This window comes from Aspergillus brasiliensis (assembly GCF_001889945.1).
Source record: "Aspergillus brasiliensis CBS 101740 unplaced genomic scaffold ASPBRscaffold_6, whole genome shotgun sequence".
NCBI classification, from domain to species: domain Eukaryota; kingdom Fungi; phylum Ascomycota; class Eurotiomycetes; order Eurotiales; family Aspergillaceae; genus Aspergillus; species Aspergillus brasiliensis.
The window spans coordinates 789,281-808,366 of record NW_027137447.1 but is presented as its reverse complement, the minus strand read 5'-3'; the positions used below and the strand labels follow the sequence as shown (position 1 = coordinate 808,366).

Genomic DNA, 19,086 nt, shown 5'->3' with positions numbered 1-19,086 from the left:
TGAAAGAGTAGTTAACAGAAAGAGGTTATGGAAGCAACTAAGGGATTGTGTGTTATTACAGGATACGATTTTCTTATGCACGAGAATATTGTATTGTCCATAAAGAAGGCATCAGTGACATAATGAACTGGTATTCTGGCTGGGTATAGTATTATAGATTATATAGCGAGGGATATCAAGTGGGTTGTGCGTTCTGAACAGAAAAACGAATGGGAAAAGAGAAAAATAGAGAGGGGAATGGTAAGTGAAGGCCAAGACAAAGAGGGAATAGTAAGAAAAGAAAAGACAAAGAGGAAATGAGACGGGAATAAAGAGGGAATAAGAAAATGAAAAGAATGAAGGTGTAAGGATGTAAGCAAAAGGGTAAACCAAGCGAAGAATTCACCTCTTCTTCAAATTCTTCTTGATCTCTTGGTTGCCTCTTTCCCTCACATCCATAAGCCAATCTCTCACTCCCCGACTACTATCTCCCACCCGGATCACACCGTCCTTCACACCCTTCCATCCTTTGATTGGTTGTGCGATCATGGTGTGCCTGCCCCAGCATACCTTGGACCAGAGCCCCTTGTCCCGCGAGTGACGCAACCCAGTCCGACTCTTGTCGCAGTCATTGCAGTAGTCGGTTGACGGACAGTCCAGGCACATGATCCATTGAGGTGCATCCAAGTCCCACTTCGTCAACTTCGGTTTATTGCAGGGTCCCATGCACTGCAGCGTGCTGCCATTGCTTTCATCGATCTCGAAAAGCTCGTCCGGGTTGGGCATGCTGTCGGGTGTCGTCACTGCCGTCATTGGTGACTCGTTTGTGCCATCACTGGAACAATGACAAGTGCAAGTGCTCTTAACGGACTGTGGGCTTAATGGCTCTCTAGGCTGGACTGCTGACGCAGCGGCTTGGCTGCTTGGGTCCACCTTCAACCCCATCCAGCCATCGACAGCAGGCTTTGGCGCATCGCGATCAAAAAAGGCGGTCGACAAGGAGTTTAGATATTCGTCCTCACTGACTTGCACCGCGTTGGCATTGGCACGGTCGAAGACGAGAGACGCTGCAATCCCGGCATCCTTTTCGAGCTTGAGCCAATGCAGTACCTTTGCCAGTGTACGGAAAGCAGACATGTCGTTGTTATCAACCCAGTCATCCAAATCGGCAATGCAGAGCTTGAATGCTTGGTCGGCTAATTCGAATGCCCGCCTTTTATGATTCATTTCCATAAACATTTTTGCGAGCGTTATAAGAGCATTGGCCTTGGCGGATGATTCTATGACATCGGCTATCCGGACATTGTTGATCAGGTCTGCTGCTGCAAAACACAGAGGCTGTCTTATTCCTTGGGCCTGGGCTTTGGTCTTGCTGAATCGATAATAGTAGATGTCGAAGCGCTCTGTGATAATAATGCTGAGCAGTCTGGAATCCACTTGAAGGTTTTCATCGTTCATCATAGCGTCCAGTATCCTGTTGAAGATGTCTTCGGCCATCCTGATTGCATGGCAATCTTGTCGGTAGATGATCGCAAGTTCCGACAGCATGACGCATGTCTCATGGAATAGCCCTTGATACGCCCAATAAGTGATGGCACGGTCGTAGATTCGTATAACGATCTCAACGTTGCCCGTTGCCACGGCTGCTCTGCGGAGCCAGTCATCCTTATTCGTTTGGCGAGAGCGGCTCATCAGCCAGGCGGGCATGAAGGCGTCAGCCTGTTTAGACATCTGATATTCTACCGTATTGATGATGGCCATATAATCTTCCTGCTCCGCAAAAATCTCCACGAGGGTAGTTAAGAAGTAACTCGTCCCTCGGCATCTCTTGATGTCACTGCTTAACAAGTCTGTGCATCTTTCGCGGGCTCGCTTCTTATCACCAAGGGCCATACAGGCTTGCACAGAAAGCATATAGACTCTCTTGCATTGATTAAGATTGAAATTCGGTCGCAACGCGACATCTGAATTCTTCCAGCATTTGAGAGCTTCCTCTGTGTACTCTTTGACTTTCGTCCACCCATCGACAGCGTCAAGTCCGGGCTCGGGTACATAATGCTGGGCAAGTCCAAGCAAGGAATAGAGCTTCTCTGCGCACATTGAATCGTCCAAGGATCGATTCAAATTAAACAGATAGAGAGCATATTTGCGGTCTGAGGGGTTGGCGGACTCGTACAGAAGGAGGGCGGCGGAAAGTCGCGCTTGGGCAAACCGAGTCCGCGAGTCTCTGCACCGCAGCATCATATCTTCAGCGACTCTGGTGTTGATCTGATCATCATCTCGCGACCAGTGCTTATATTGACCGGTCTAATCAAAGTTAGCTTTCCGGGACGTGGTTGTAGTCGGTGCCCAGATACATACATTGAACAACGCACGATACGCAAGCCGGTATGGACCCGTAGCCCCCTCAACGGTGGACTTTTGAGCCCAGCTGCGAAGATGGCCCTGGGCCAGATCTTCCAGCATTCCTTCAGGACGCTTCTTCAAGGCATGGGCCCAGGTCCATATCTGAGTCGGGAGAGACAAGTTCACTTTCTCGTCTCTTTCTGTCAGCTTTTCTATCCAAGCCCGCACGAGTTCGTTTGTGCTCCTGGCCAAGTCGAAGTCGTAGAGATCGAAGTGAATTTGCTTGTCAGGTGAATTCCATAGTATATCCTCGAACACATAAGAGACGCCGGTTTCGTTAGTTAGAACTCTGCCTAAGGCTTCTCCGACTTTCTTTAGATGCGGGGTCTCAATCTCTCGTGGTTGCGAGGGCCTCGTGTCCCTGTATTCTGAAACCCGATCTTTGGTGCCTTTCTTAGTATCTTTGCTACTGGGCTGCTGCCATTGGGGAGGAAGGTCTCTGTCAATATCGCGCAGATGCTGAATGAGGTGGCAGGCCGCGTATTGACAAAGAGGTGTTGGTTTCTCTGCTTTGGGATCGCAAAGAACGTCGCAAAGGGTGACAAATATATCAACCTTTTCAGCATTCAAGTTGATTCCTGGCATGAAACTACCCCTTCTGACGCATTCTCTGAACTGTGCGTGGCGGAACTCGATGTACTGATAATCACTGGGGTGCGGGGTTCTGCGGTTTTTATCTTTAGGGCTCTCATTTTCCTGCTCGGGTCGGGAACACCAGATGAGTTCGCGGTCCAGCTTTGAGGGACCTAGGTCGGGAGGAAGCATCTGCCGCATGAAAAGGAGGCTTTAAAGAAATTAGGGTCTGCGTCGCGCTTTCTGGTTCAGCGGTACTTACTTCTGACACTGAGACAAAATAGGTTCTAGCCCCAGGGCCTTCACATCTGGATCATCCTCAAGGGCAAGTATCTCGTTGAGGTTGGTCACCGTGAGAGTCTGCTTCGCGAATGCGCACCAGAAAAGCACTTTTTTGACGGCCTTACTAAGTGCCTTGTTGGATGTTGCCAGAGCATTCCTGACTAAGCCGTCTTCTCCATCACCTATCGTCTCCTTGAACTTGCGAAAGCTCCTGGGACCTTTGACCTTGTTCTGTTCCATGATTTCAATGGTCTGGTCCAAAACAGACAAGTTCCCTAGTAGCCATTGACCGTGTTAGAAGAAGGGAACTTCCACAAATGAAGGACTCGTGAGCTCACCGCCTGATAATTGCTTTAGGAAATCCGAGATCTCCTTGCAGACATCCGGATCATCTAGAACCTGGGAGAGCTTCTCAAAGGAACGCATGCGTTGGTAAATGATCTTGTCTTTCAGATGTTCATTGTTCGACATGCTGATCTCCGGAATGGATACTTTCTCCGCCAACTCAGATGGAAAGAGTTCTCCCTGATCGTGAGACCCTGTCAGAAGGACCCAGATACGATGGTTTCTTTCCCCGAGTGTCTCATATAAGAGACTCAACAGTAATGCACGCTCCTTGGGTTGCATGTCCGAAACACCATCTAGGAGGATGTACAACTGCTCGGACGAGTGTGATCGCTTCTCAAACCGCTTCAACACGAGCTCATCCCAGACCCTTTTGGCATCGCGCGAATCCAGGACAGGTTTGGTGGCTATGGTGTCACACCACTTTGGATCCTGAGCTGCAATTTGAAATAGAATGGAGGCCACGACGCTCGCAAAGCTCTGAGTGTACTGCATCCCCGGCTCGAACAGGAAGTAAGTGACTATCAGTTGTTGACGCACCGTTTCTTTCTGGACCAGGGTCTGGTCTCTTCCGGCTATCAAGGGTATCAACTGATAGCAATGTGCTGTTAGGAAGGTTTTGCCCACGCCGCTACCACCCTTCAGGTACAGTAAGGGGCAAGTGCCGTGTGGGTACAACCACCTTCTGAAATGATCGTGTTTTTCAACCCATACTAAACCGCCATCAATCAGTTGTGGCATGATTGCGTTCATCCGGGTGGCCATCTGAGACATCACGGTAAGGTTGAGATGGAGCTTGCTTTGGAGGGTCTTTGTCAGTTTATCAAACACATTCCCCTTTTCAGACAGGCTGTGCATATCGAATGAGAAAGCAGTTTGTTGCATCTTGGTGTTAGTATTCTTGATTAACCAATTGACGCCATCCTTGATCTCTTTGGTATCGTTGTATCCTTCGATTTTGATTGACTTGTGGAAGTTTTTGATCGCTTGTTCGACCTTTTCGCATTTACCGGTGGTCAAGTCGGTTTGCTGTTTCAAGACTTTCTTTCTGAAAAGCGCTGTGGTTGGAGACCCCATCAGTTGTAACTCTTGAGAAAAGGAATGCGCACTTGCTGTACGTTGGAGAAACTTACTAAAACGTGATTGGCTTCGCAGATCGTGCCCTACATAGGAGCAAAACTGCAACAATGCGATGAAAACGCCCACTAGGCTTTGTTTGGCAGTTGGTGTGACGACGGGATATTTATCAAACGTATCGATTTCTTGCATTGCTGCCGTGATTGTCTGAAATGTTGCCTGAACCGTGTTCAGGTCGGCGCTCACATCCTGGGCAGCCTACTTGGGTGAGCTATCTCGTCAAACTTGGGCGGGCGAGAGGGGACGGATAAGGATCTCTCGGATGATGTACCTTAAGCAAATATGATATGCCCCCAGCGAGCACCTTGGCTGGTTCGGCATACTAGGCTGGTCAGAATCCGAGCTCATTATTTTCCAGGGCCCGATACATACAGTGCCGCTTGCGTGGCCTTCGACATAAGTGCACGCCTTCTGTGCCCAGGTCATACACTGCTGTATCGGCTCACGTAATTTGTTTCCAAGCTCGCGCTCTTGGGGGTGTCTCCAATCACGGAAAAGGGCCTCTGTTTGAGCAAGAGGATCGCTCGCTGCGTGGAAGTCGGCTAGCTGGGCTTCTTCGGCGGGGTCGAATTTCAGATCCCCTTTCGCCTTTGCAAAAGCTTTTTCCCACAGCTGCTCCATCGACGCCTCGCCATACCCCATTCGGTCGTCGTCCCCATCTTTGCGGTTCAGGAGCGTTTTGACGTCCTTCATTATGGGTGTGTTCTAGGAAGTCAAGGACTTGAGAAAAGCAATCCCGCAGTCGTCGCGCTGGGGCGAACTGAAATACATAAGACAGGGGGAGGCAGGTGCGGCTGAGCTGAACTTCGTCAGCTATCCCTATTCTTCCTGCTCTATCATTGCTCGATCCGAATCGACCTGCATAGTTAGAGGCACACTAGACGAACTATGGAGCACGGCAGGGGCCCTCATTGGGCCGATCGATCGAACCTCAGTGGCAGAGATCCCGAGCAGGTGGGGACGCGGGAGATTAATCGCTGCCCAGCTGACAGGGTGGTTCTTCAGCTCAGAGCTTGTTGATTGTAGTGCTTGCGATGCGTGCCCGTGCCCCTAATTCAAATGCTAGTGGAGTTCATGAGGTGACGTTCAGATTTAATATCACTTATGACGTCTCCATCTCAGCATGCACATCATGGAGTGTCCCATGGACTGGCAGGTGTGATTGTGGCTAGCGCGCATCTCCGGTGTTTTGACGATCAGCAGAGAGACCCACCGTCGATAGTTTAAGTCTGCTCCTGGTTGGATCGTGATGCGGAGGCCCCGTCGCATGCTCCATGCTCCCAACATGGTCCCGGGACAATGGAACTGCAGCTGCAGGTCGACTGTGGATTATCGGACAAATCAGATATGTTCTTTAGTGGTTTTCAGTCACGGTGATGTGATAGCAAGAGAGCGATGGCACTGACACAGTGACGGAATCCATTGCCCCAAGGGGGAATGATATGCTGCGCCCTGGCATGGGCCCCTTCAGCTCCACCGATGACAGGGAACCCGGAATTACTGCGTAAATCAATTGCAGGAAAGGGAGAAGGGAGAGACAGGTGAATGAAGGGCAGAGAAGTACGCGTCATAACCCCTATCTGCCATAGGTTCATGCAAGTGATGATAAGATAACTTGGCTTGTTATTATGGTGAGGAGAAGTGGGTACACAACAAGCAAGTATCTACCGAGTACATGGTTTGGCTTGGTGCTAAACTTCCGATGGTCGGAAGGAACCACTTCAGCATCACGTGCACTAGGTCACGTGCATAAAATCAGGTGATAGTGGCCATTCCAGGCTATTCCTCTTTGAGCTACCGCTCCGATCGAACTCTTGATGGAATCAATTATTCATGGAATGATTCTGCCCGAGGACCTCGCTCTTCCTTCCCGCGGATCAAAGACCGACATCTTCCTTTGATATGGCTCCTACCCTACCTGGTAATTCGGGTAATCAGCTAGACGTCTGCTAATGCAGCTTCGGCCTTCCCCGCTCGAGAAAGTCTTCCGGCCTACACTCAAAGGCGACACACTGCATCATAGCACACACACACACACAATGGGGCGCAAAAGCAAGCACCTTGGAATGGAGAGAATGCTTTCAATTTGCGTGGTTCAGGTACGCTGAAGCCACAGACGATCATAACAATCCCATTGGCACTTTGACGGAGAACCAAATTACCAACACACGCTGCTATGCGCCTTTCCACCTAAGGTACAGGTGGGGCCTGACCGGATATCTCGGTGCCCCAAGACTCACGCCGTCTGACCGACCACACCTCTGAACAATGAGAAATTATCGCCTTTTCTCTGCCGCAGCTGAATGCTGGTATAAGCTTCTTCTCAAGAAGAGAGTCTCTCTTCGAGGACCACCCAATGGTTCAATGTTGTTATGGCTGCCGCCGCCGCTGGCATGGTAGTTACCACCATGACTCCTCAGGGTCCGTGAACCCTGAGTCCCTGAACCCTGAAGCCAAGCGCCAAGCGCCAAGCCCGTCCAGTGCCGACCTCAGCGCGAATACTTACTGCGCGATTTGTTCGTTGTCGGCGACCAGTGGATATACTTACCCACTTGTTACTGGTTGTCATTGGATGGTCATCATGTACTCTATATGAATTTTGCTATCCGGGTGTGCCGGCACAGCAGACTCCTGTCCGGGTAGTAGCATATAAGAGGGCCTGCATCTCTTCAGCAAAGATAGAGCTGTGGTGTTCCAGTCGCTTCCTCCCTGCTATCCAGACCCCAGCCGTCCCTCCTCAAGACAACGCCCTCAGCCATGCCTTCCTGGATCGTCAAGCTCGGTGCCCTTGTGGCTTTGGCGCATACCGTTGCCGGATCCCAGATCACCCTCAGGACGACTACGCCGCCTGCGAATGAGTACGTGACCCACTGCACTGTTATCCTCAATGATGAGCTTTTCGGCTGCAAGGGCAGTTCGAAGCCATTCGGAAAGAAGTGCGGCCACAACCGGGGCATCGAGACCAAGTCTATCTGCGATACATCCTCCGTTACCGTTGATTGGTCGACCGCCCAGGTCACCTTCCAGGATAACAATGGCCACTCGGCCAACTGCACGCTGAGCTCGACTGAGGAGGGAGGTCACTGCAACACCGACAACCCGGATGAGTTCCCCATTGAGCACAATGGAGCGGAGAGACTCGGAGCCGGAGCTGCCCTCTGGGGTCTCGGCACCATGGCTGCTACCCTGTTTATCTAAACCTGACGATTGAATTTAATGAGGGTGAGTGCTTCGGATGAAGACGTTAGCAGTATAACTACTGCTGGCTATTAGACTGTCGACTAACAATCATCTATCTGATCAGGGTCTCGCCATTTCCGTGATTACACTATCAATAATCACTGGCCCGGCTATCAAGCCATCGATATCGCTGAAATGTCTGTCATGGATGCCGCCATCATATACCCACCAGCTATGCCTGAGGAATAAGGGATAATGCAGGATCGAACACACAGAGGCAATACTTTCTAATGGATCTTTTTCTTCTCCGCCTCTACCATTATGTATATAGATTTATTTTCTTAGCCAAAAGTAACGAGGAAAGAAATGCCATATTTACCTCTATAGATTTTGAAATTTTCAACCCACCAATCCTCTCCCAAAATCCCAAATGAGCAAATGAACAGTAAAAGTCTTCGGCACCATATACCCGAGGTACCACCTACCCTCCCCACCCGGCACAATACTTCCGACCAGCAGCCTAGCTAAGGCACTCGTTACCGAAAAAGAAGTTAGTCCGGTCAAAAGTCATGCAATTAAGCGTTGTGGCTGCCGCGTCTTGGCATACAGTCGGGGAGGAAACCCTCGGCGTCCTATACCGCTTTGGGTGGAGTTTGCATTGGTCCTCCAGAACTATTGAGTAATTCGCACAGTTTAAGCCACAGTGAATAACCCCGAGGTTCATATACCAGCAAGCTTTCAAGTATGAAGTACGTCTAGCAACTCGCTAAGTTTTATCTGTCAAGTCAGGAATAAAACATCAAAAGCTCATAAACTGCATAATAGTATAAAAGTCACCAGAAATCTATCATAACCACAACAGGTCTATCGTATATAGTATAGTATAAATGACTGTAGATCCCGCCAAGTCCCGCTGCGAGTATACCGAGTTCCCTGAAAATGTACAACCTCTCCAAACCGCACCAGCTAGAATTTCCCTTCCCCAGCATCACTGTAGAAGCTATATGCTTACAGAAGCGACGAAGAGCATCCAGCCATACCCATCGCGATACCAAAGTTGGAAAAGTGTCCAGCAGTGACACCAACCTGGCCGTTACCCGCCGAGCAAGAGGTATCGCGCTCACCGCTGCACTTGACCGTGCTGGACTGGGTGCCGGAGCTGTAGTATTCCTATTGTAGACAAAACATTAGGAGAATGCACAGAGCAGACGGATAGAAGGAGGGATACTTACAGTGCCATAGTGAACAAAGTCCCAAGGCCACATGACGTACATGTTCTAGGAAGAATTCGTAAGCATTGAAGGAAGGTATACAGAGGGAGATAGGGGCAACTCACAGGAACACCATCATCAGCATTGTTACCCCGGTTCAGGGTTCCGTTCTGGGAAGCACCAAAGTTGGCGAATGCCTCGTTACCGATAGGATAGGCAGCGAGGGCATTGCTGATAATGGTCTTTCCGGGGAAGTTCTGCGCAAGCGCAATGTAGGAGATGTAGGTGAGAGATCCACCGAGGGAGTGTCCGGTCGATTCGATGGTGTAGTCGGGGTATTGCTCGACTAGCGACTTGACTTCCGAGATGACATCGTCGTGTACGGACGACCAGGGAGAGTAGATGCCGTGCATCATCTTGGCGCCGGAGGGGAAGTTGACGCCAGACAGGCTGGGCTCGACGAGGGTGGTGTCGACGTCGTTGGCGATATCGGTTGCTGTTGTTGTCATTATGGCTTTCCGGTTATCATTTCAATGTACTAACCACTAGTGGAACCCCTCATGGCGACGGTGATACGCTTCTTCTCGGTGGAGTAACCAATGAAGCCCTTCGGTTTGTTAGTACAGTAGAATATATATGGCTGGAGCATGGCACGTACTTGTGTATCAGTCACAAGCTCATTGATTTGCTTGGTGATGGTGACATCAAAGGCAGTACCGGTACAACCGGTATAAGCTGCAGAGGCCAGCTGCGCAGCTCTGTGAAGTTCCGTCCATTCGGCCGTATCTGCAGGATGTTAGGGAATGCCAACAGAAAATGCCAGAGAGCTAACCGGAGGTGGCTCGAGACTGGAACATTGGCACAGCCAAAGCCAGAGGAGTCAGGGCGAGGCCGCCAAAGAGAGTGGACTTTCCGACACGCATGACGAAGGAAACGAATGACAAAGATAGATGTAAGAAAGAATGGTATTGAGAAATCTCCCGAGTCTGTCGGCCAGAAAAGAACGAAGACATTCTGCTCAACTCCCTTTTATAACACTACATCCTAGCATGGTTCCTGTGGTAAAATTCTGATCCCTGAAACAACAATGATACATCATCATAGGTCAGGCACCCCGGAGTAAAAACTTGAATCACCGGCACGGATATCATCCTTGGATAGGACTAGATTAGGGATTAGACTTCGAAGCCATGTGCAGCAGTCACCCATGCGCCGAGGTTCATAGAAAATGGTAGGTTTCGCATGGTGTTGAGAACCATCGGTGGCTCACCAGAATTCGGGATGTTGATTAGGGCTTGCTCCATTGTTTCATGATCGGCTGCTGTGGGGATCCGTTCGGGCGACCCAATTTTGAGCCCCGGGCGTTCAGTGGTCGGACCGCAGCCTTTGCCCTAATGGTGTAGCTGCCTAGCGGCCGGTAATGGATCGCCAGGGGTATAATTAGAAGTGTTCGACAGGCCTCTTTCTTAGTTGCTCTGGGAAAACCTCGGAAGGATGTTTGAGACCTCAACGTGGATTCTGCCCCACTCGGTCGTTTTCGATAGATGTTCGCCCGCCATCAGACTGAACTTTGACTGTCGCAGATCGCTAAGATTGGATACTAAATCCGCAATTGTCGCGGGATTGAATGACCTCACGCCTATCTTTCGATGTACCGTGTCTGGATGCCGAGATGAATGGTAGATTGGATCGACCAAACTCGATACTCCTCGCTCACTGATAGAGCGCTCGCCCCAGGGCATTCCAAGATTTGCTCTCAATGCCTATTTTTATGGCAGAATGAAGTCAGAGGACATGACCTCGTTCCACGGCTTCGGAATATGGAAAAGGGCATATCCGCCGGGTTTCGTTTCTCGATGTATCGCTTCCGACAAATAGCCACGAGGCAGTGTTAATGATGTTTAAACACACAAGACGGGACTGTCAGTCCGTTGATCATCAGAACTGCGTACCAAATTCGAGGAGACCAGGCCCCACAAAGAATGATCACGGATTGTCGTAGAAGGCTGGGGGTGTGAATCATCACAATGGCCCTGCTCACGGCCCACACGATTTGCCCAATCCTCAGGCATTGTTGTCGGAAATTCCGAAGGGCCAAATTGCAGGGGTCGTTCATAGCCCTTCGTTCCACCCATACATGAGCCTAGGCATTTGGTCGGATAGTGTCTCTCTATCGCGGAAACCGGATAGCCTCCTAATGTGCTTTGGAACTTCGGATACAGCTCATAGAACGACTTACCGAGAGGTTCCTCGGAATGCCGTAAACTGTAGGCGTAATAAGTCTCATGGCTCCAGTGGCTCGTTCCGGTCAAAGTGACGTTTTGATAGTTGATAGCAGGTGCGCTCTTTTCCTGAAGGTGCTGATATATCACTGATCTCGTACTTATCCGTTAACAGATGATTGAGCCGGGTCAAGCGGTCTTTCTGCCCATAAGTGGCGAGCGGGACTTGGTTTGTTATATTCACACTATCTGGAGATACGTATTTGCTGAGATGACCAGAATAAAGAGATATGTGAAGTTTCATGAGTAGTGGAGCATGCGGTAACACGAAGCTACTATCAATCTGTCTTATCGTTATCCATATCACGTCACCTTCAACCTACATACACCTGGAAGCTCAGCATGCTACCTACATATAGCGTAACCTCATTCAGGCTTATGAAGATTCCTTCTTTCCTCTTCGAAGGGCATCTCAAGCACACCTGACTGACCTCCGCCTAACCTTTGTTTCAAACCGCACCGGCTTCACAAACCACATATCGTTTGACCGCATATCCGTACCACCTTCTTGCAGTATGTCGATCTCATAATCCCGAACGAGCTGGGGGATAAGTTTGTTAATTTCATACAGCGAGATGTTCTTGCCAATGCAAGTCCTTGACCCGACTCCGAACGGGATCAGACATTGCTCCATTATCCGAAGCTTTTCAGAGTCAGCCGTCAACCATCTCTCCGGCACGAATTCGTCAGCATTGGAGCCCCAGATGCTCTCATCTCGATGGATGACCCAACTATTTACTCCAACGTTCGTCTATAAATCCATTAGCACATCTTTAATGCAGATCAAAAGGCACAACTTACACCCTCCGGAAAGAACCGCCCGCAAATAACCGCACCACCTTTTGGCACGATACGGAAAAGGGGATACCCAACCCCCGGATGCAGACGCATCGACTCCTTGATAACAGCCTGCAGATAGGGCAGTTTCTGGGTATCCTGGAACGAAGGCTCGCTTTCTAGACCGGCGTCTTGAATTTCTTGTCGCAGCTTTTGCAGCTTCTCGGGAGACCGAAACAAGTAGAATACTACCGAGCTCAGGCCGATTGCCGTGGTGTCACTCCCGGCACCAATATTGGATGCTGCACTTGTCTGGATGTCCTTATCCGTCAGGCCTTTAGTATCCTCTCGTCGGGAATGCAGAAACCTCTGGACCATAGGCAGTAATCCCTCAGAAGATGGATCTTTGAGATCCGCCTGTGACAACTCCTTAAACTTCTGGGCGCTGAAACGAGTCACGTACAAGGCATCTGACGTGGCAAAAAAGCTGCCGAGGAAAAGCACCAAGGGTCGTAGCCAGAGGAGAAGGCCCACCAGACTGCTAATAATGAAGCTTTGATCCAGGTTGGCGATCAAGTTGTTGATGTCTTTGCCTTTATCCAGGAAGCCGAATCGCTCGCCGTACTACTTGGATTAGCATGATCTATCGAGATAACGTAGTAAAGAGTAGGGCTGGCAAGACAGGTTGAACATACCGTGATCTCGCTAATGGTATCAAAAGCAAAGCATTGCAGCCAGTGTCCTAGATCCAAAGTGGAGCCGTCCTTCGCAGTGGAGTCGAGTTTCACACGCAGTCGCCGGATGCAATTATCCACATATGGCTCGTACGAAACGACTGCAGACATGGAGTACATGGCGGCGACCTTGCGACGAGCGCTAGAGTGATCGGCCGGGTTTCGAACGGAGAAGAGGTTATGGTCGCTGGGGTTCGGTGAGAAGTTCCACGCTTCATACCAATCTGACTTGATGAACTTGGAGCCATGAGCATAGATGGTCTTGAGAGCATCAAGACCAGTAAGACTGTACCAGCCGGGTGCGATCCGCACGATCTTGCCTATGACGAAGCTGAGTTCCAGCTCCATTAATGGAGAAAGCGCACGGGCTTACCGTGATCCCGATGAAGTCTGATACTGGTATATTGGAAATCACCTCTCATCATTTGTCTGATATACCAGAGCCGAGTGAAGCGGGCCAGGAAGGGGCCAGGAATGTCACGGTCAGAAGACAGTGCCGGTCGGACAAAGACCCACAGAAACAGGCCTAGAGCCAGAGCAGAAAGTGCGGGGGTGGGGGACACGACCATATTGAATCAGGGTATCAACTCGAAACTCTTTCTCTGATGGACAACTTTTGAGGTGTGCTTGTTTGTCTGGAGCACCCGTCCACATTCTTATACGCCTGCCAGGCATGTAGCCAACTGCTTTCTCGGGGAATTCGGTCTCGGAGAAGACGATCCCGCATGCATATGGCTTGAACAGTTGCCATCTAGACTGATTCTATCTCCACTTATAGCTGATCTGCAGGGATGTTTGCTTGACTAAGCGGAACTCGGCGCGATGTCGGAACTTAAAGAAGCTGAACGGGATTTCTGCTATGCATCGAACATGGATTATGAATATGATTTTGAGCAGCTTTCATAGGAATATCCCTGGCAATTGTGTAGGAAGTTATACATCTTCACTGATACATTCATACTGTCATATGTGCTACTTTCAGTATTAGCAGTAGTGGTACTAATTTTCAGCAGACTGTTGACAAGGAGAGTTCCCGATCAGGGTCCAATGCATCCCGCCCGCCTGTCAGAAGGCTTTAATGACAGCCAATGAGACCAAGGTGGATTGAAATAATTCACAACTATTTTTATGATTGCATAACAAGACGGTTCCAGCCCGCATAACTCGCCTACAGAGTATAGCCAATTTGTTCATAGACGATTCCTGTGTATGCAGTATAATTTTCACTAATACCTTTTCTAGTTCAAATATACTAATTATGACACTTTCCTTTCCGAGAGAGCAGTACAATTGTTTGACTGTTATATTCACTCCACGCACGCTCTGTACTACTTGGACTAAATACCAGTCTAGTAGTTTTTTGGCAAGCACACTTACTAGTTAATCAAGCAGAATAGTATAGTAGTAATGTTATATTCCTATCATCTATTCTCTTCGTATTGCTCATACAGAAAACTAGTTGTCTTGGTGCTCAAAAATAGTGTTACTGCTACTAACTGGATTGTTTAACAAGACGTCCGGAATATATCCCAGAGCTGCCGGGATTGACAAGGTAATATGATGTTCCCAACCCTGGAATATGGTCAGAAGAGGAATATGACAATCTACACTGATCGGTAGCCAGATACTGATGATGCAGGTGATTAATTGCTACCTTCTGCAAGATAGTTTAGTTTACGAGCAGTATACCTTATGGTTAGTTTGGGAAAATCAGTCTAACAGAGAAACTAACTGTGATCGCAGAGGACATTCTCGATTTCGATGTCGTTATGAATTACTTTCCTCGTAAACATGACAAATGGATGGAGACCATAAGATGTAGTCTAGATATTCAAATGAAGAAATAGACGGAGCAGAAGAAAAGCAATTGACTATTCAGCTTGCCTAGTCTGCTAAGGTACTTCAGGTCTTACTGTGTTAATTATTATCGAAATAATACCCAGCAAAGTAGTTCCATACGGAATATGTCGGAATATTACCAATCCTTCAGGATCACAGCCTTATCATGCTAAAATACGCCATGCAGGGATACCCCGTGTTACAGCAGATGCAGCCAGCCAGCCACCCGCGTATTCATCATGAGGACAAATCTTATCCATCTAATCCATCTTACAGATAGCAATCCTATGGATGTAATTAATTCACATTATATACAGATTCAACATACAAAGGAAACAGAAATCATCACCCAGAAAAGGGATCTAATCTATCTACCCATCCTGCCTAAAATCCTTCGAGACCATAATCCCATGCAACGGCACCTCATCGCCCTCCTCTGCAGTCCCTAACCCAGTACCACCCCCAACTAACCCACTCGCGCCCCTACTGCCCCTAATATTCGTGACCGTCAATCCCCGATCATGTTTCGGTCTCAACACCGCATCCAATTTAATCTGCTTCTGCGTGATTCCCGTTCCGCCCTCCTCATCATCAGGTAAATGGTAAAAGGAGCGACGATTAGCGCGCGCCGTCATGCCGGCCGTGCTGGCCGTGCTGTCGGGGTGCATCTGGCTACTATTGTCGGACTTGGAGAGTGGGGAGGTGCGACTGCGGAAGAGGGCAGGTACGAGAGCGGATCTGAGGCCGAGTTTGCGGGCGGCGAGTTGGAGGGCTGGACGCAGGGTGGGCAGACACGCCGAGACGATGCCGGCGGACATTTCGATGGCGGTCCAGCCGACGGTGGGGGCGAGCGTGTAGCTGGAGTCGGTGGCGGTGTAGCTGAAGAGGACGGTGAAGCGGTAGGCAGAGGCGAAGATTACGCTGTTGGTTGGATGTGTTAGTGGTGATGGTGGTGGATATGTTGAAGGGGGGAAGTAGGGAGGGGGCTTTACAAGAAACCCAGGCCAAAAGCGACAGTGAGGGCAATCTTCTCAGAGAGTCGGAGCTGGAGCTTCCAGACCTGCGGGAGAGGAAGGAGGAGAATGATGAGGTCTGTGGCGATGGTGGAGGTTGCATTGGCGATCCAGGTGCCGACTTGGCTGATGCAGTGGCCCGGGAGACTGGGGTACCAGAGTTTCTGGACAGGGACGCAGATGAAGATGAATAGGAAAGTGATGCAGATGACCCAGAGAATGACAAAGGTGCCGATAGCGTAGGCCCATTTTTTGAAGTAGGGAAAGCGGAAGATGCGGTAGTACATGAGGAGGATGCTGAGTTTGGTCCAGACGAGGTTGAAGACGTAGAGGATTTCCGCAACCACGAGGTATTTGGCGATCATGATGATTTGGGAGGAGGGTAGTTTGTCGGCGTGGATGCCCATGCCCTCGTGGATCATACCAAAGATGAACCCGACGACGATGAAGTTCCATAACTGGGATGTTTAGTAGCTGCATACATTAGTGTGGTGGTGAACCCTACCATCGAGAAGATAATCATCCAGTCATCCCACCAGAGTTTCTGCTTTCGTTCCAAACGCGAAACCACCCGGAGAACGACACACACAAACGCCAACACCGTCACCGAGACCGTGGTGGCCGTGGACCACGGCTGAAGATCTTCTTTCTCACCCATCGCCCCGGACGGACATATGCACACACACGCTTGCTTCAAGCACCAGCACCAGCACAGGCACAGGAACAGAAATGGGGGGGTCCCACGCCTGTCAGGGCGCGAGCGGATCGATTTAATATAGCAAAGGCATTAAGACGGGAGAACTGGATCATGCAGCAGCCTGCAGGAGTGAAATCTTCAGCAGCAGGCCAGGATCCAGCAGAGGGTCTCCACTTCGGGGCCAAGCGCGAGGCCGCCACAAGTCAAACTGCGGATCCCACACTTTCCCTCAAGCAGATGGCAGCCGTGGCCAACGAATCACCCTCACGCGATCCCCCCCAGGTCTAACCTGTCAAATACTCAATTTTTGAATGCGCGGGAACTGGTCCGACTGTGCCGTCCAGTCGCCAAGGCCCGTAGGCCACGCCAGCCCCCGACCGGATCGTTCTAGTCGCGACCAATATTGGCTCTCCTGAGTGTCCTGACCTTCTAGACTAGCTGCCTTTTGCAGGCACACGCCCTGATTCGATCCGGGGGGGGGGGGAACGACTCTCAAGCCTCTTCGTGTCCCTCGGGTTCCTTTCCGGTGGACTAGTTAATTAGTTTACTCGATAGAACTTTATAGTCCAGGCACGCGAGATACATCCGTCCATACATGACATGACATCCTTCGTATTGAGTATCTACATATAACTTTGATCTTCAGTCTTACGCCCCATATTTCTGAATCATCTCCAACACCGCCGCATTGACTTCCTGCGGACTGGTCGCATTCAGATAATGCGCTCCGTCCTGCACCAGCACCAGTTTCGCCTCCGGGGACTTGGTGAACTTGGAGATCTGCTCGCTTGCCACCGTTGTCTGGAAAGGGGTATCTTCCGTGCCCTAAGCAAGTAGTTCGTATTAGCCCCACTCAACCCAAATATCCAAGACCTTCCCAAGAAATAAACTCACCTGCAACCAATAAACGGGACACTGCACATCTCCCAGTCTCAACACCAGTCCATCCCGCGTCAACAGACACATCAGTGCCATGCGCACCTTCTTCCGTCCTTCATCGCCCTGGTACACCTCCTGCAGGGTCTTCTTCCAGAACCCGACCGTCTCTTCGGTCGCGCCCTTTCCGAAGCCAATGCCGCCGACCATGCCGCACCACACATCATCCACCACAAAGTCGGGGGTGGGGGTCGCACTGCTCCATTTCTCCAGGAAGGGGGTCAGCAGCGTCACCGGATCCCAGCAGCCTTTGCTTCTGGAGTCAGAGGACTCGTAGTCCATGGATGTGCCGAGGGGGAGGACGCCGAGAATCTAACCACGAGCCAAGCATCCACAATCAGTACAACAACAACAGTAACAATACCACCACCACCAAAGAAGAACAGAAGTGATCAGGGAAAATAAAGGGAATGCGTACCCTCTCCGGCGCCAACAATGCCATGCGCATAACGATCCACCCACCCTGGCTGGTTCCGAGAGTAAACGCCTTCTCAATACCCAGCTTGTCCATCACCTGCAGCGCCATAATGGCCGTATCCCAGTAAGTAAAGTGCTCGGCGACATGGCAATGCGTGGCACCATGTCCCAGAGGCTCAATAGCCAGGAGATTCGCCGCATTGGTCAGAGTCTCATCGTTGAATTGGGGCTCGTAAAGAGACACCGTCATGCACATGGAGTTGATGAGCACTACGGTCGGCTTGGCGGGGTCGTAAGTGTTGTTGTTGCTGAGACGGTAGCCCACGTCGATGCCGCCCAAATGGGGGACGGTGATGGTGGTGGTAGCAGCCATGTCTTTTCTTTTCTTTCCTATTCACTGAACAAACAGAAATTCGATAGTTGTAGAAGAAAGAGTTGTGAGAATAGTCTTCTACTTGAAAAGGAGGTGAAACTGAGGGGGTAAGCTTGATGATGGTATCACGTGGGGTTAACAACACACTCAGTTAGTTGACAGTTTAACTAGTTAACTCGACTGTCAATCAATAGCTCATTTTCTTGGTTCAGGTACAACTTACCGCGCGGGCAAGAACCAAGGAACCAACCAACAAACGAAAAGCGAAACTTGTTCACAGTGGACTCCTACCCGAACTGACAGATGTCACTTCCAATCAACGGAGAAGCTACCATTTACGGTCGGCGAACCCGGTCCCTGACTCCATCGCCAACACCTTGGGAGGCTAACTAATAAACTAACTGTATAAAGTAGTAATTAGTACGGAGTACTTCGTAATGAACAAACCCTAAACACAACTCGCCTCACTATCTGCTCCCGTACACGGCCTCATTCCGAGAATCCGAGCCCTTACCGAGTCTCAACCGAGACAAATAATAATCAAAAAGGATCCGCAGGGTTGGGTCTCATGCCCACGCGCTCGAGGAGTCGATTGATTGATTGGTTCCTGCAGGGCTTGCAGCACAGATAAACTTCTGATGGGCGTTTCGGGCGTCAGCCACATTATAGCCTAGTCTAGTTACTAAGTGATTATGTTTGTCACGCTGACACTGACTCGCAAATCGTCATCTACAGTATTTAAACAAGGGTATTAATTTTTGATTAATAACGGTCGGAACACTCGGATAGTTAGTTAGATTAGAGAGAGAGAAAGGATAAACCATGGAACATAACTCATGTCACTGTCAGGCAAACTTAAGCTTAATGCCGCGTGTTTGGTGGGGACTAATCCATGTGCCGAGGTT

At 49.9% G+C, this 19,086-nt stretch overlaps 6 protein-coding genes across 6 annotated transcripts; 1 reads left to right on the top strand and 5 right to left on the bottom strand.

Annotated features, from left to right (window-relative positions):
* Window positions 1–381: 381 nt before the first annotated feature.
* Window positions 382–5,415, bottom strand: ASPBRDRAFT_195948 (uncharacterized protein; the record flags this gene model as incomplete). The annotated part of the gene is made up of 7 exons (XM_067620920.1): window positions 382–2,286; window positions 2,341–3,169; window positions 3,221–3,515; window positions 3,579–4,643; window positions 4,719–4,920; window positions 4,994–5,044; window positions 5,095–5,415. 7 exons carry the CDS (start codon window positions 5,413–5,415, stop codon window positions 382–384), a joined length of 4,668 nt encoding a protein of 1,555 aa, XP_067479048.1.
* A 1,984-nt stretch (window positions 5,416–7,399) lies between these two features.
* ASPBRDRAFT_576841 (uncharacterized protein) lies at window positions 7,400–8,018 on the top strand. The gene has a single exon (XM_067627786.1). The coding sequence runs from the start codon at window positions 7,480–7,482 to the stop codon at window positions 7,918–7,920; it is 441 nt and encodes a 146-aa protein (XP_067479047.1). The 5' UTR covers window positions 7,400–7,479; the 3' UTR covers window positions 7,921–8,018.
* An 892-nt stretch (window positions 8,019–8,910) lies between these two features.
* ASPBRDRAFT_125337 (putative alkaline lipase) lies at window positions 8,911–10,036 on the bottom strand (the record flags this gene model as incomplete). The annotated part of the gene is made up of 6 exons (XM_067617782.1): window positions 8,911–9,072; window positions 9,135–9,179; window positions 9,239–9,609; window positions 9,657–9,720; window positions 9,772–9,899; window positions 9,946–10,036. The coding sequence occupies 6 exons, from the start codon at window positions 10,034–10,036 to the stop codon at window positions 8,911–8,913; spliced, it is 861 nt and encodes a 286-aa protein (XP_067479046.1).
* A 1,483-nt stretch (window positions 10,037–11,519) lies between these two features.
* On the bottom strand, window positions 11,520–13,520 carry ASPBRDRAFT_152434 (cytochrome P450). Its single transcript, XM_067619345.1, has 4 exons — window positions 13,280–13,520; window positions 12,868–13,226; window positions 12,197–12,796; window positions 11,520–12,146 (listed from the first exon to the last, which is right to left on the bottom strand). Exons 1-4 carry the CDS (start codon window positions 13,473–13,475, stop codon window positions 11,808–11,810), a joined length of 1,494 nt encoding a protein of 497 aa, XP_067479045.1. The 5' UTR covers window positions 13,476–13,520; the 3' UTR covers window positions 11,520–11,807.
* Window positions 13,521–15,116: 1,596 nt separating this feature from the next.
* On the bottom strand, window positions 15,117–16,416 carry ASPBRDRAFT_126431 (uncharacterized protein; the record flags this gene model as incomplete). Its single annotated transcript, XM_067617866.1, has 4 exons — window positions 15,117–15,179; window positions 15,213–15,666; window positions 15,738–16,216; window positions 16,264–16,416. 4 exons carry the CDS (start codon window positions 16,414–16,416, stop codon window positions 15,117–15,119), a joined length of 1,149 nt encoding a protein of 382 aa, XP_067479044.1.
* Window positions 16,417–17,040: 624 nt separating this feature from the next.
* Window positions 17,041–18,274, bottom strand: ASPBRDRAFT_75135 (alpha/beta fold hydrolase). Its single transcript, XM_067629271.1, has 3 exons — window positions 17,810–18,274; window positions 17,350–17,703; window positions 17,041–17,280 (listed from the first exon to the last, which is right to left on the bottom strand). The coding sequence occupies exons 1-3, from the start codon at window positions 18,179–18,181 to the stop codon at window positions 17,104–17,106; spliced, it is 903 nt and encodes a 300-aa protein (XP_067479043.1). The 5' UTR covers window positions 18,182–18,274; the 3' UTR covers window positions 17,041–17,103.
* Window positions 18,275–19,086: the final 812 nt, after the last annotated feature.